Below are 15,969 nucleotides of genomic sequence, written 5' to 3'. Positions count from 1 at the left end.
AAATAAAATATCATTGATTTATTTAACATTGATCATATGCGTTAAATTATGAATATTAAAAATTATAAAAAAAATAAATAATTAATTAAAATTAAAGATATTAAATAGAGTAAATAAATATGCACTCATAAATCTGGCGATAAGGATATTTACGTAAATCTAAAAGATATTATATTTTATTTTTTTAAATCTCTAATTTTTTATTTTTATTTAAAAAAATATATATATATATTTAAAATTAAATTTTTTTTATATATGATTAAATAGTGAATTTTGATAAAATCATGATTCAGTCCACCTGCAAATTAATATACTTATTTTAGTCTTGATTAAATAGAATATAGATATTTAATATTAAAATAAATTAATTAATATTTGAAATAATTTTACACTATATATGCATTTTTTAACTGAATAATTTGTAAATAATAGTTAATTTTGGAAAATATAAAAACAAGAAAAAAAATTAACAGTATAGAAAAAAAGAATGTTTAGTTCATTTATTTTTATTTAACTCAAACAAATATTTAAATTCAAAATCTCATGATTTTAAAAAAGAGTTCCAGTGTTGTCACGTGATAAACGAATGCCATGGACATCAGCCCTTTGCTTGGAAAGCTTTAGATGGAAGGAAAATGGAAAGTGGGAAATAAATTTTATTTTATTTTATTTCGAAACTAATAAAAATATCAAACAAATTCATCAAAATATTTAAATACCTATCCCTTATCAATTGTATGTAAAACTTAACCTAAACGTTACTTAAAAAATGCATTGTATGTGAAATTTGAGGCTTTTATTATTTTTTATTCAATGTTATAATATTAGAATATCCAAACTCATAATTTTAAAGAAAAATAAAAAAAAAATATTGTGATTTTATCAATTTTTATTTTAAATATATCTTCCTTTGCAAACGAAAGGAAATTATTAACAGTTGGAAATCCAAATGACAAAAAGCAATGTAAAATGAGTTTAAAAAAAAAAAAAAAAACTCTAAAATGAGTACTCGATTACAGACAATCTTGAAGATTTAGGCCATGGAACTTGAATTATCACCATTTGATCATCATAGCTAAACTCAACATCTACCCCATCTATTTTGCAAGCCATTGGCTTCTCTGTTGCAAACACCCGCATTTCTCCTCTTCCCTTAACCCCAACTCTCACCAAATTTTTGTCATCAACGGCCAGAGACTGGATCGCACCACCAGAATTAAGCATGTTCACGAGTCCAATGGGAGCAAACTGGACTAGTCTTCTGGGTAACATTGTCACAGGAGAAACTATAAGCAGCTCATAATTATATGGTTCAAGTGAAATCTCTATGCTCTCCAAAGACTTGAGAAGCTTCAGTTTCTTTTCCTGGAGAATATAGATCGCAAACGCTCTCACTCCTTCGATAGATATTGGGTTCTTTCCATGGATCCATTCAATATCTTTAGGACTTGCTAGGCAGGTCACAGAGCGTGAAAATTGATCGGCACTTTTGTTTCTCCGGGACACAGGACACCAACCTCCTCCTTGACAGTTGAAGAGTCCCAGCACTCCAGTATACTGTTACAAACAAATAAATAAAAAGAAGTTACTGTAAGGAAATGTGCAGAAAATTTGGGAGGTTCTCTATTTCTTTATCAGTAGATGTCTTACTTTGTTAAGGTTCCAAATCTTGAGCATGGTTTTGCCATCATGCAATGGGTCTTCAAACAGGCAGTCTCTGGTAGGAAGTGCATAAGACTGGCAGCGCAAAATAGAGCCATCAGGCAAGACAAGCCTCTTAAGCAACTTGAAGTTGTGGTTGCCGACAGAATCGCTCACATAAACTGGTCCTCCAGATATAGCCCTTGATGCAGCATGGAATTCGGCACAAGGGTGAGTTGTTTGGAACATGTCCCAATCTGGGAGTATGAAATTTCCCATCCACAAGCTATTGTAGGCACAGTTCACCATATGACACCCTTGAAGCCAATACGTCCCTTTTGGATCTCCTGAGGGATCAGTGCACCAAAAATCATCCCCTGCATGGTCATTAATCAAATTAATCTTTTCACTTTTTCTCGCTTTCTTTTCTTTAAAGAAAATTGTTTCAATGAACTTGAAAGACATAAAATATACCAACTCGCCCAAGGGCTATGGCTTCAGTTCCAAGGAACATAAAGTCATTGCAGTGCTCCATGCTAGCAAATACGCCATTTCCTTTGAAATGTTTCCTCACAGAAGCAGTTAGTGCTTTGTAATAAGCTTTAGGAAGCTCAACTCTACCACCAAATTCCTCTGACAGCATTTCTAACAACTGCATCAACACATTAATTTCTCTATTAAAACTCTAATATCAAAGTGGGATTTCAGAGCTATGAGTAATTAAGAAAATGCAACTAAAGAAGATAATAATGTTACTGTTAAAAATGAAAGGACACTAGAAGGTTGAGCGAGGTCCATTAATCCTGCCTCCTGGTCCCAATATTTGTCTATTAATTTCATTTTTTGATCCTTTTTCCTATTATCCAAACAGAAGGGCAGGATTTGTAACTAATAGAATGACGGAAATCAGATTTTTTTTCTGTTGAAAGACGAAAAAGAGAGTTGGTTCTCACAGAATGGCATGATCGATATGTATGGCAAGGATTAAAAAAAAAAAAAGCTACTAAAATTGACAAACTACTCCCAAGTCCCAATGTCCTCTTAAAAGAAATATATTTTCCTCACCCCTATCTTCTTCTATTCAACTTTAATTTAAAATATTTATATTTTAGGCTCCATTTATTTAAAAAAATATTTTTCAGAAAATATTTTCTATATTTAAAAAATATTTTTCAGAAAACATTTTCTATATTTTCTGATTTGAAGCATTTGAAATTTAGTTAATAAAAAATATTTGTCTGATTAAAAAAATTAAACTATTTTAATAAAAAATGATTTTATTTTTAAGAGAAACTCATTTTTCACAGAAATTTATATTTAAATATATTTTATTTTTAAATTAAAATTAAATAATATAAAATAAATCAATAAAATATTTTTTATAAAACATTTTTTTTAAAAAAAAATATTTTTCATAAGTAAACGGAGAAGTAGTTTACAAATACATTTCACGTCCTCTTGCTTAATTTTAGACCATTTCACAATTATTCACGATCTTTTAATATAAATATTCTATTATCTAATTAATATAGTTAAATAATTATCTTATATATTTATTGTTCTTTCAATAAATCAATTAGCATATTGATTTTAATAAAACATCTTTGAAATTTCTAAGTACGAATGAAATATAATATTTAAGATTTTTTTATGCAAATAAATTATCTGAAATATTTGTATCAAAATATTACATGATTTGTTAGAAAAAAAATGGTTGGTTATATATTTATATGGAAAAATTACTTTTTAGTTTCTAAAATTTAACGTAATTAACACTTTTATCCCTCTATTTTAGCGAACCAACACTTAAGTTACTCACTTTTTATTCTGTCTAAATTCATAATTCTTCTATTCAAAATAGCCGTTTGGTCAAAGAGTCAAATATGAAAGGTGAAATTTTTTTTCAAAAATACCTTAATGAACTTGTTAAAACCCTCTCAACGTGAAACCCTCTACCTTTCTTATCTTTCATAATTTCTCTATTTCCTTTTTTTTTTCTCTCTTTTCCATCTTTATTCTCCCTCATATCTTCTCTGTTTCCTTTTGGTATTGTTGATTTTCTTTTCTTTTTTTTCTCTTTTTCATCTTTCTTCTCTCATATCTTTCTCCCTTTTTCCTCTAAAATATTTGCAGCAAGCAAACAAGCAAACAGCAAAAGTCCATCGTTAACTTCTCTTTCCAAATCTTCCACTACTTCCCCGATCAGCACCATTACCACCATCACCACCATTCATAAGGTGGGATTCTAAGTCTTAGAATTTCTAAAGCATTATTTGAGAGTTACATGTTCTTTTCTTGGAGAGTAATAGAGAGATGAGAGAGTGAGCTCTTGCAAAAATAGAGAGAGATTTATTACAAAAGGGGTAAGAGTTATAGTGAGGAGGCTGACTTAAGAAGTAAGAGTAGTGATTTGGAGATGGAGAGTTTGGAGAAATAGTATGATGAAAAAGAAGAATCTACAGTGAAGAGGCATTGGGTTTGGGTTTCGTGATTTTAAAATAGTAAAACTTTTAGTGAGGGTCAATTTTGTCAATTCACGTGTCCCAAACGACTATTTTGGACATAAAAACTATAAATTTGGACGGAAGAAAAAGAGAGAGACTTAAATGTTGGGTCGTCAAAATAAAGAGACAGAAATATTAATTACGTTAAACTTCAGGGACTAAAAAATAATTTTCTCTATTTATATTTCTATACTAATTAATATTTATTTATTGAATAGTTAAACTAAAATTATATAATTTATTTAATATTTAAATTTATAAATATTATAATAATTAAACACAAATTAATTATATTATAGATAATTTATTAAAAAAATAAAAATTAATTATAAATATTGTTTGTTATATTTTAAATTTTATTAATTATACTCTATTTTTATAAAAATAAAATTGAAATTTTATAGTAATAGTTCTATTTTACTAGTACCTTTTGTAATTTAAAATTATTGAATAAAAATTAATTGACTTTTAGATTTTTCTTTTTGTTTGCCCAATTGACTTTTAGCTTTCACTATAGCCGTATCTAGAACTGCGAGTTTTAAATTCAGAAGTTATTAAATAAAATATAAAATTAAAAATACATATCGACCATTAAGATGATTTCTTTACTGCGGGTCGCTATGCTCGTGAGAGACCATTTAAAAAAATAATAATAATAAGATGGAGGTTTCCAGAACTTACATGAATGACATCAACCTTGACGCCATCAACTCCCACAGACTGAAGATGCGAGTGAAGTCCCTCGTACAATTGGTGGGCCAGGTTTGGTGGTACCAATCCTACTCCACTTTTCACGATCTTATCCACCGCAAGATCTTCCATCGTCATTCGCAAGCCCTGTGACAATCTCGGAGTAACCACCCTAGCTTCCGGCATTCCTTGCATATTAGGCCTAATCCCACCCCAATATCCACAAAGAGCATGCCATACGTACACATCCTCTACGCTCTCAAACTCTTCTTTAAGGTCTTTGATAAAGGCTCCCATACCCTTCTTAGAGGCTCTCTTCGGACTTCCATAGTCCCTGAATTTATAGTTCTCTTCGAATTTTATTAATCTACATGGCATTTGTTCTCCGGCTGCCGTTCTGTTCATGCCTTCTTCGGTGATGGGTTCATCGTCATGGCATATAGATTGCCACCCATCATCTATAAGGACCATCCCTGGAGGGCATCCACCCTCCACTAGGCCCTTCACTCCTTCCCATACACCTTTTGGGTGTACGTTAAGATAAAATGCACCCCAAGTGCACCAGCCAAATTTGTCGACTATACCTGGTGGGGTTTTCTCTTCTAGGAGCTTAAAGGTGCCCAAATGGACCCCTATCACCTTCATCGCCTCCTTCACTAGGCTATAAGGATCGTCGCCGACGTGCATGTATAGGCAACTCCTGAAACTGGACTCACAGACTTTGGTGGACCCACTCTCAACACAGATGTCCACGTAGTCATCGGCCCCGGGTTGAAGAGAAGCCCTAAAGGGACCTTCAATGAGTGGAAGCAGAAGAACGTAGGGGCGGCCTGAGTCATTTTTGTCCAATATCATCATCTGGGTCTCATGCTCCACGTCTTTCCCGCTGTTGCCGATCCAGTGATGATAGAGATATACTATTAACCATGTAAATGTAATAGTATAGTTTTTATGTTTTTCTATTGACAATTATATCTATGTATTTAATTAGATTTTTGCATTAAATAAATTGGTTTTCAGCATATGATCAATAATTGTGATTAGTACATTTTGTATGTATCTAATTGGACCAAATAGAGAATGGATGTTTATACTGGCTATTAAACATATTCTCTAGGACATTAGAAATATAGTTTATGTTCTTAATCTTGATTTAATTTAATATGAGCAAGCATTTGTTATCTTGTGCTTTGATTCATTAAAGGGTGAGTTTCATTATTGGAATAATATTCTCGGTGGATTGGGCAAAGATAATTTGTGTTTGTGAAATATTAATTAATGATGGAATCCATGTCTCGATTTAGAGATTGATGATGCACTTTAAGTATGCTTATAAGGTTTCATTGTGTAAACCCTGCAGGTGGATTTTGAATCCGACACATGAAATAAGTTGAGCGACAATCTTAAAGTTGTATTGTTATTTAAATAAATTGTCAGTGAGTTATTTAAATAACAGCATCAGTAATCTTAACATGGAGAACATAATATTATTATGTTGTGGAATTGTAAAATAAATAAGGAGTTCAATCATGAATTTTTAGTGGTATAATTCTTGATTAATTATAATAAGAATATGTTGGTCCTACATAGGTTCTTATTGTAATTAGTGGCCTAATTTATTTTATTCCTGCGGTCCCTGTAGTACCCTAGTTGTTTGGAATAATAGGATTTTTATTTAAATAATAAATGGATTATTTTATTTAAGTAATTGATAATTATTTTAATAAAATAATTTATTATTTATTTATTTATATTAAATGTTATTTTCCTATGGAAAATACGTTTTGAAGAATATAAATAAGAAAAACCCTAAATTGAAAAGACGCTTGCGTTATTCTTTTCTGCCCACTCAGAAAAACTTTCTAGAGAGATAGCTAGGGTTACTGCAGAAGATCGTGGGTGACTCCAAGATCTTAGGAACAAAGACCGGTGAGCGATTCTGCGCTTCAAGAGGTCAGTTAATATTTATGTTTTTAGTTTCCCTTGATATGTGTTTCGGATCTGGGTTGTTTCCGCTTAATACCCGCTCCCATCAACAGTGAGTGGTCCACCAGACTTTGAACCTGAATATGCTCATGAATCTTATGCCCTTGAGCTTGCCAATGGGCATGACGTGGTGGCTTTTCGGCAAGTCTGCGTCGAAACCCACAAAGCAACCTTCCATATCCTTGGACTTGTTTGTGGAGCAAAATGGTGATGGCGTGGCAATAATGCTTGTAGGGACTTGAGTAAGAATGGGATGGCCATTAGCAAGAAAAGTTGATACGTCAAGAATTATAGAGGATGATTGCTGATGACCATCCAGAACCCCCATAACCTCAAGGGCACTCTTGGTTAAGCTTGGAGCCATGGAAGCTTAAATGGAGAGGTTTTGTAGGGGGAGAAGAGGAGGGAATGAGGGAAGCTGTTTTGTTTGTGTGTGTGATTTGGTTAATGTGATGAGTGCGTGAAAGCAGAGCAGAGGCGTATATATAGAGATTAAGTTTGAGATTATTGAAAATTTTCTTATATATATTATGATTAAATGTGAGATTTAGCATAATTTTAATTTATTTATTAATCTAATTGAGTGTCGTATAAAAATTTCTTAAAATCGTATTACGGTTATAGTACATGAAGTTAATTAGAAAGTCTTAGACCAAATTATGGAGGTTTTATATGCAATTTGCTTTTAAGTTTTCACGTGCTTTAAGGAACAAAATGCCATGTGTTGGTCTAATGATCAGTTGATAAATAGGAATTAATAAAATTTCCAAATTATAAAGTATTATATATATATTAATATCTTCACTCATATAAATATATAATTTATTTTTAAAAAATGTAAGATTCTACATAAGAGCATGTGAACCAATTAATTTCAAGTAAAATGAAAAATAAATGGTGAGGGAATTAATTAATAGAATGAATTAATGTAGAAATTTATAAAGTATATATATAAGAAAATAAAAGAAGGTTCTAGTGTTTTATTAAATTGATACACCGCATTATAATATAAGGACGGTTGTAGAAGGTTCCCGAGTATATCGATGAACGGGAACCTTCTACAATGGGAACCTTATTTAGTTTTCCTTGTATGTGAGGGACAAAAAAAGAACACCACCTAAGCTCACCGCAGATGCCACCTCAATCCTCAATAAAGGAAGGGACAAAGGGATGAGTCAGGGGGCATAACGTTTTGCGACCAATTACCGCTGAATCTTCTAGTGCTTCTTGTTGTTAATATTGTAAGATGAATTAAAAGAAATAGCAAATTAATTGTTTGTAATTTCTTTTGTTTTAATAATAACTAATTGATTCTTTTTAACAACTACAAAATAAAAATAAAAATAAAAAAGGAAAATCACACACTATTAACACATTTTCCGATCAAATATTTAATTATAATTTATAAAAAATCAATACTAATTGATAACACTCTGATATCATTAATTAAAATTCACTTTAAAAATTAACTTGTTTAAAGTTTTATAAATGACAAATATCAGAATTAATAAAATGTGGATGTTTCTAATTAATTGTAGCATGTAAAAGTGAAGTTGTCCATATTTTGATTTTATGATATAAATATAATAATAACTTTAATAAAAAGAGGTTTGAAGCGATAGAGAAGGAGAGAGACGATTCTTCATTTGTGTGGAATGAAACTTCTACTTCCACGCTACTGCCCGGTTTCTACCTTAAAGCTGTTTTCTTTCCTTCTACTGAGCATCAAGGCCTTTCCTTTTTGACAGTGGTGGTTCTGTAACTATAATTTAAAATTCTGGTGGTTCATGTCTTGTGGAATTGTGATTCTTGATTTTCCATCTGCTCTAGAACAAGAGACGCTCAAACAATTAATATATGATTTAGTTTTTCCCCCTTTTTTTCCTCTCTAATTCTTAGGATCGGGACTCCAGTGATATTGGCAAAGGCTTACAGTTTGATTTCCGATTTGGCAACGACACTGTTGAAGTTTCTAAGGTACAGACAACGTTGGATGTATGGCTCTCCATTCAAATACTGGTGATTGGGGGCTTTGAAACACGTAAAAATAAGGAGCTCTCGGAGAATTTTCTTTTTCTCCTCCCTTGTGCAACTAGCTTTAATCTCCCTTGCAGATTAATTGCTCAATCTCATCTTTGCTTTTTACCTTTGGATTTGGGTTTTTAACTTGAGTGGACTTGTTACCTTAGATATGGCTTTATTTGCGGCCTTCAGAATAAAATTTATATATAGAAGGGAGAGAGAGAGAGAGAGAGAGAGAGAGAGAGATGGGAAAGGGTATATTTAATATACAAAATACAAACATGATACGGAAAGCTAGTGACCCTATTGTTAGTCTATGTCAGTTTCCTGTTTAGGTTTCATAATTTCAGCATCGTCTATCTTTTTCGGAGCTGAATCAGTTTTGCTCTCAATGCCTTTCTGCTGGAGTTCAAGCTTTAACCTGTTAAGTTCGTGATCCTTTTCTTCAACCTCCTCTTGCAATATAAGTACCTGAAGTAGCAAACAACTGCATCACTATTTCACTCATAATATCCAAAGGAATGAAATTTATTGTAATAAGGCTTGGTGAATAAACTGCACTCTACAAAGACTCGCGACCCCAAAGAAGCCCACAAAAAACAAAAGAAACTATTTTGACTAGTAGCAAAATGATAAAGGAAGATGAAACAACCATTTCAATTTGATTTCTCCACGTCATTAGTCAGGCCCTCAATGTGTGTGTAAAGTCCTGTACAAAAAGCAAACAAGAACCATAATGCAGTGAGACCAATGACATAAATTCATGATATAAAATAATGGCTAAATAACACATAAAAGAAAATCCAGGAGAACAGTACCCTAGCCAAAGTGGATTTATCCAATAAACACAAAAGCGAGTTATTGATGTGAGAAGGATACAGAAAAAGGGGGGTTCCAGTTATAATCCAAAAAGGATTTGTGTATATATTTTACAGAAACGTTTTGGGAGAGAAAGAGCAAGACAGAAGAGAAACAGTAAAATGTACTTTCAACCCTTATGGAAACTGACTCACCAAACCAGATATCTAAGTTCCTCTTGATGCCATTTAGCCAACATCAAAAGGATATGGGGGAATCAACTGTCATGCCCAACAATGTATAAAGTTTGTCAGGAAATATAATCAATGAGAAAAGGAGGAACCATCTAAAAAGAAAAGCAAGAGAGAAAAGTTGGAAAGAGAAATCCAATGATTACAAAAATCACAAGAATATATAACTAGAGTAACATCTCACTATGCCCAACCTTTCAGTATCCAGAGCCCTAAGCCCAAAAAGGTAAGAGAAAGCATGATAGAATATAACAGTGCAAATGCGAGTGCACAACTAACTTTCAAATTGACTCCTGAGTTCTGCATTGTGAGATTTCTGCAAAGCAAGTTTCATTGCTAACTCATGTATCTGCACATTAATGAACAACATGATTAATGAATACAATTTAACATATATCCAGGAAGAAAAAACCCTCACCTCACCCCCCAAACCCCCCCCCCCCCCAAAAAAAAAAAAAGGGGAAGAGAAGTACTTCGACAGAACTACGTAACTGCCTTCATATGATAGATGGCATCTAGTTTATTTTTTCCATGCTTGCCCACACGTTTATACAAGTGGGTTTATTCTATATAACTCTTTTAACTCATTCAAGAATAATATGAATTTATCAATCGTATTCAGAAATATTTCAAATGAGATTGCTGAAACATTTTACCATCCATATCCAGGCTGCCCAAGCCACCAACCCTGGGACATAGCTTATCATTTTTCTCATAGGAACAAGGAAAAGTGAACACTAGAAGGGGAAGAACTTTTACAGAGACAATACAAAACATGCAAACCTAAAATACGAGCTGAAAGAGCCAATGCAGTAGCAATACCTTTCCTTCAGCAGCTTGATTTCCAATCTCCTCATTTTCCTCTTGCAGGGTCCTGCATTTTGCCATAAGCATCTTCCCCATCTTGCTTTGCGGAGTAAAATTGACAGCAGCAATATTATCCTGCAGTTCCTTTACCTTTTTGTCCTTCTCCTCAACCAAACTCTATCATTGCATTAGAAAAAACCATTAAGAAATAGTTTGTAAAGAAATTCAGCTAGTGATTAACAATATCACAAGGTTGGACCATACAGGGAAAAGATAAAACCCATTGGCCTCTGAAGTATTAACCAATACACAATCACGAATATGTCCAAAAACTTTTATATGGATTTGGACTCGAATTTTTAGGTCAGTTTTTAGCCTATTCTCCACTAAATTATATTCTTTTATTTTCTTTTTGAACAAAATTTTGGATTTTCAGAAATACCATAAAAAAAAACACACTGTTTAGAAATAGAATAGGACAGCAGAGAGATAGAAAGAAGAAACGAAAGTGAGATGGGAAGGAAATAGAGAAGATCAAACAGAAAAGTAGAAAAGAAGGAGAAATCAGGAGAGAGAGAGAGGAAAAAAAAAAAGGAAAGTTGATGCACAATAGATCCCACCAGAATAAGTTGCCACTATATACATGCAAAGCATAAGCTTAGCACAATTTAACTGCAATTGGGAAGTTTAAGCAGAGACCTTTAAATGTGTAAATTCCTCATGGATTGCTGGATCCAGTAGTAACCTCCTTGCCTGTCACAACAACCAAAATTTAAAACAATACATTAGGAACCACTGTAAGGAAAAGCAATTAAAAACTGCAATTTGATATTTGAAGCACGATATATTAATTCTAAAATAATTGATATCAGAAATTTGCTAAATCAGATAAGAGCACAAATACTCAACTCCCCCAAAAAAAATCCATGACAGCAACAGTAGTTGAATGATTTCTGAAAATATATGCATTAAGAATGTGATCTTATTGATAGAAACAATGGAAATTGTTCAAATTTAAACTGATACTAACATACAGGAATAACTAGGGATGCAGAGTGAAAGGAAGAAACTATTGAGAGGATCTACCGAATATTCATACAGAATTGCAGATGCCTGATGTACGAGCTACCATATATTTAAGTTTGGATCTTAATAAGGTATTAGAAAATAAGTGATGCGGAGTTTGAGTAAGTATAAATTGTATAAATAAAGACCTGGATTTATAAAAGATCAGTTACATTGATCCTTTTTCTCCACTTATTAATTCTATTGGAAAGGTCAAAAAAAGAACTTTTGAAATGAAAAGTTCTAACATTTGTCAATACCTGCATTGATGGTGGCTTGAGCTGTGCTTTCAAATCCCGAACTGCAGACTGCACAGCCAGAAGTGGTTTTGGATTAGATATGCATGAAACCAGACAGTTTAGTGAAAAAACAAAGTCAATAAAGAAGCTCTAGTATATCTTCTCTAAAGGGTATAAACAATATGCAAGATGGCTTTAAAGGTTGCCCTGCAGCCATACATAATAAATCCATATCTAGAGAGGCTAATACATCCTCAAACCAGTCTTATTCCTGTCTTTTACTTTAGGTATGCTTTTGAGCAAAGAGCATATTGTTTTCACTACAGAAACCATAAGAATTTCCAACAAGAAAGAAAAGAACATAGAAGGAAAACATTTCCACATAATGTGATTGAAGCTGTCACTTCCAACAAAAAAAAAGGAAAATAATTGGGCAATGCATTCAAGTTTGACTTCCTCAATGAAAGTTCAAATCTACGTGTAAATGTTAAGGGTAATTGTGATGCGATTTCTTATGAGATAATTGAGAAATTGATGGTCTCATTGCATGTACACTTTGTGTTCTTCACATTTCAACAATTTTTGGATCTTGCCCAACAATATTTCTGATAGATTTGCCTCCTAAGAAAATATATTAATATGAAATGTCACAACTACACAACATGTCACCTTTAACTCTGCTATCTCTTGCTCCCGTTTTGCAAATGTCACAATGAAGGAAGCTTCTTTTTTCTTTGCTTTTTCTAGCTGACAATAAGAACAAAAAACATAAATTAAACAATGAAGGCAGCTTCTTTTTTTATTTGCTTTTTCTACCTGCCAATAAGAACAAAAAAAATAAATTAAATCCTGAAAGATTGACAAGAATTTCCCATGTAGAAATAGAACACTCTGTTTATGATCAAACCTGTTCTCTCAAAGACTCCTCAGATGATTTCAGGGTTTGAAGATAATTGATCACTAGTTCAGGCTCTACAAATACCAACACAAATCAATTTTTCTGGACAATAAACAGAAATATAATAATCACAAATGTCAAAAATTCTCCAAAAGTTGTATGGTTTGCAATAATGCAAAATGAATATCACTTAAAACTAACCACTAGATGCCCATATCACTTAAAACTAACCAGAAGCCCCAGTAGGTATGAAAGACTCATTCTCAAATGCTGAACGCCACTTCTGAATTTCAGATTTTGCAGCTTCAAGCTTCAGTCTGAAATCAACATTACCATATTCAATATTGTGAAAATGCTACTGGGTAAAAAATTACAAGGATGACCTACATTGTAAAAGGTTTTATTTTCAATCATGTAACTGACATCATTATTCTTAAACTATATCTTAAAAAGGATAAGAAAATATAATTCTCTCAGAGTCGACAAATTAGATGTCCCTATGCATAAACCACTGGGACAATGTTTCAAAATGTCTTCCTGATATTGTGACGCAGCAATTTTCAATTTATTTTTAGTTTTTACCATTAAGAGAGAACCGACTGCGTGCCGCATAAACAATAGGAAGTCCATGAATAATAAGGAAGTTTATACATTGCACAAGGAAGTAAAGAGATAGATGATACATACTTGGCACGTTGTGAGTGCATTTTTACAATTGTCGAGACTGCAAAAGACAATTTAAGGCATAAGACTAAAAGATATTCAAATATAAACTAGAAACAGAATAAAATTATTCTTCTTTGCCTTAAGATACAAGTAAATTTCTAAAACGTATTGTACCTCTCACGAAGAGATAAAATCATAGCAGTTTCTTCTACTTTTGAATTACCCTGCAATAAAAGCCAGCAAGATTTCACTCTCAAAACTCAGCAATTCTTTGATACTTTCAAGTTTCGAGCAGTCAAAATTTCGATTTCATGACTGAAAGAGTCGCTCGATGTCTACAAACACTAGCATTAAGGAACTATAAAACACAACATGACCTTGGATCACACAGTGAAATTCCTACCATGGTTACACGCATTACATCAATATTAGTTCTATACAATTCACTGGAATTCCACAGCTCATACATAAATTGTCCTGATAAAGCAGTGAAGGAGCATAAGTTCATTAGAGCATTCAAGTTCAACATGCACAAGCTTCATCAAAGTGGAAAAACTCTTGTTTGTATATGCTCTTACCTTCTTTGAGCTAAAAATATCATCCTCATCGTCCTCAAGGTCTCCAAAGCTTCTCTTATTACCTTAATTCCGTGATAGACGTACACACACGTTCACTAGATAAGCAAATTTATGAATCCTAAGTTAAAAAACGGTAGCGAGAGAGAGAGTGAAACAAAACCTGAATGCATAGTATTGTGGCTGCCAGGAAAATCACTTCCAAACTCATCATCCTAATATGCGATTGCAGAAATTACATTCAGCGAATCGAAATACTAAAAAGAACCTAACAGGATAATGAGAGAATGAAGAAGAGCTTACATCGTCGAGATGGTTGTGAGAGGCCATGGAAATGGAGGAAATAAACCCTAACGTTTATGTTTGATTATGGGTGCAAAATGAGAGCTCATTCAAAACTCCCCTTAGAACTTAAATTTCTAAATCAGGCCACAATCACACTATAACTCATATCCTTACACAACAACTACACCATAATTCACACTATTTACAATCAACTAAATTTTTAGGATAGAATTATGAATTATTAAAAAATAGTCCACTTTCGTAATCCAGCTTTAGTTCAAAATTAATTTAAATGCTTTGCTAGTTATAATAAAATTAAAAAATAACTTTATCATCCAAAATTTAAAAAAAAAACCCATATTATAATCGTAAAAAAATAAAAAAATTTAAATTTTTACATTTGATAATCGTAAATAAATATATAAAAATAGAAAATAAAAGAAACTTCATTCATTTATGTTACTCGATTATTTGAAGTAAATATAAAATTTATTTTTACTATTTTTATATAATTTTTTCTATGATATCAATAATATATCTACCACTTAAGCATCCACAATTTTTTATTTTAAATTGGTAAGAAATTTCAATTTAAGGGATTAAAAATTATTATTTTTCCTTTCTTTAAAATGAAATTAGTACATAATTTCTAGTTTGAGTGTGGTATTGCATTTATATTTAATAATTTAAATTTTGATAAAATTAAATTTTTTTAATTTATTTTAATTTAAATTTTATATTAAAATTAAATATATTTTATATTTATTATATATAATATTAAATATATTATATTGAATAATTATTTATTATAAATAAATTTATATTATATAAAACATCACATATAAATAATCTATTTTTTATATTTAAAAAATTTTATCTTTTATTAATAATATTTTAAATAAAATAAAATATATATATATGTAAATTATAAAATTTTATTTTTTTATATTTTAAATTTCTATTAACATGTATGGTATTATATAAAAGTATAAATAGTGAATGAACATTGATCTCTTGGCTCACCTCATCCCAGGCTAGGTCAGACCCATGAAAATAGTCCATTACTTAGAAATTCTTAAGTCATTCACACGAATTGGGTCCAGTCCGTTCAGCCTCACAACCGGGCTTCATTGGGCTTTCTCCATCAGGCCGGTCTCGTCTTCACTGCACTTCGGGCCGATCCCATTTGGGCCCAGTTTTGTTCCTATCCTCCGGCCCAGCCTGGAACCCGAAGAAGGATTCATTCATCCGCCTCGTAGACCCGCCTACACGCGCATAGAGAGAATCAGAGGCCGTTACGCATGGGATAGAGATCTGATTCCCTCGTACGTCCGTATCAGCGTAGCAGGGACAAGTGGTCTAATGATACTCATTCTGTTGGCACGTCACTAACAGATAAAAGGAAACATATAAAAGGAGAAATACCCTTCTCTATGTTTAAACTTTTTCTAGTTTTACAGAGTTCATTGTAAAAACTCTATTTCTCTGGATCTCAGATCATCAAATATAATAAAAAATAATTTTATTATAATAAAAATATGT

General features: G+C 32.0%; 1 protein-coding gene and 1 pseudogene across 1 annotated transcript; both read right to left on the bottom strand.

The window, feature by feature from the left end:
• Positions 1–897: 897 nt before the first annotated feature.
• On the bottom strand, positions 898–7,280 carry LOC110617113 (galactinol--sucrose galactosyltransferase). The gene is made up of 5 exons (XM_021759723.2): positions 6,873–7,280; positions 4,827–5,752; positions 2,116–2,293; positions 1,651–2,018; positions 898–1,557 (listed from the first exon to the last, which is right to left on the bottom strand). The coding sequence occupies exons 1-5, from the start codon at positions 7,183–7,185 to the stop codon at positions 997–999; spliced, it is 2,346 nt and encodes a 781-aa protein (XP_021615415.1). The 5' UTR covers positions 7,186–7,280; the 3' UTR covers positions 898–996.
• Positions 7,281–9,089: 1,809 nt separating this feature from the next.
• LOC110616580 lies at positions 9,090–14,596 on the bottom strand (annotated as a pseudogene).
• Between the last annotated feature and the right edge of the window lie 1,373 nt (positions 14,597–15,969).

Source organism: Manihot esculenta, chromosome 6 (assembly GCF_001659605.2).
Source record: "Manihot esculenta cultivar AM560-2 chromosome 6, M.esculenta_v8, whole genome shotgun sequence".
Classification (NCBI taxonomy): domain Eukaryota; kingdom Viridiplantae; phylum Streptophyta; class Magnoliopsida; order Malpighiales; family Euphorbiaceae; genus Manihot; species Manihot esculenta.
The sequence above is the reverse complement of the archived record's forward strand: the minus strand, read 5'-3'. Positions and strand labels throughout refer to the sequence as shown.

Coding starts and splice junctions, on each gene's coding strand:
- LOC110617113 (XM_021759723.2), bottom strand. CDS start 7,185: ATGGCTCCAAGCTTAACCAAGAGTGCCCTTGAGGTTATGGGGGTTCTG. Junction 2,019..2,115: donor CATAGCCCTTGGGCGAGTTG/GTATATTTTATG, acceptor ATGACCATGCAG/GGGATGATTTTTGGTGCACT. Junction 1,558..1,650: donor AGATTTGGAACCTTAACAAA/GTAAGACATCTA, acceptor TGTTTGTAACAG/TATACTGGAGTGCTGGGACT.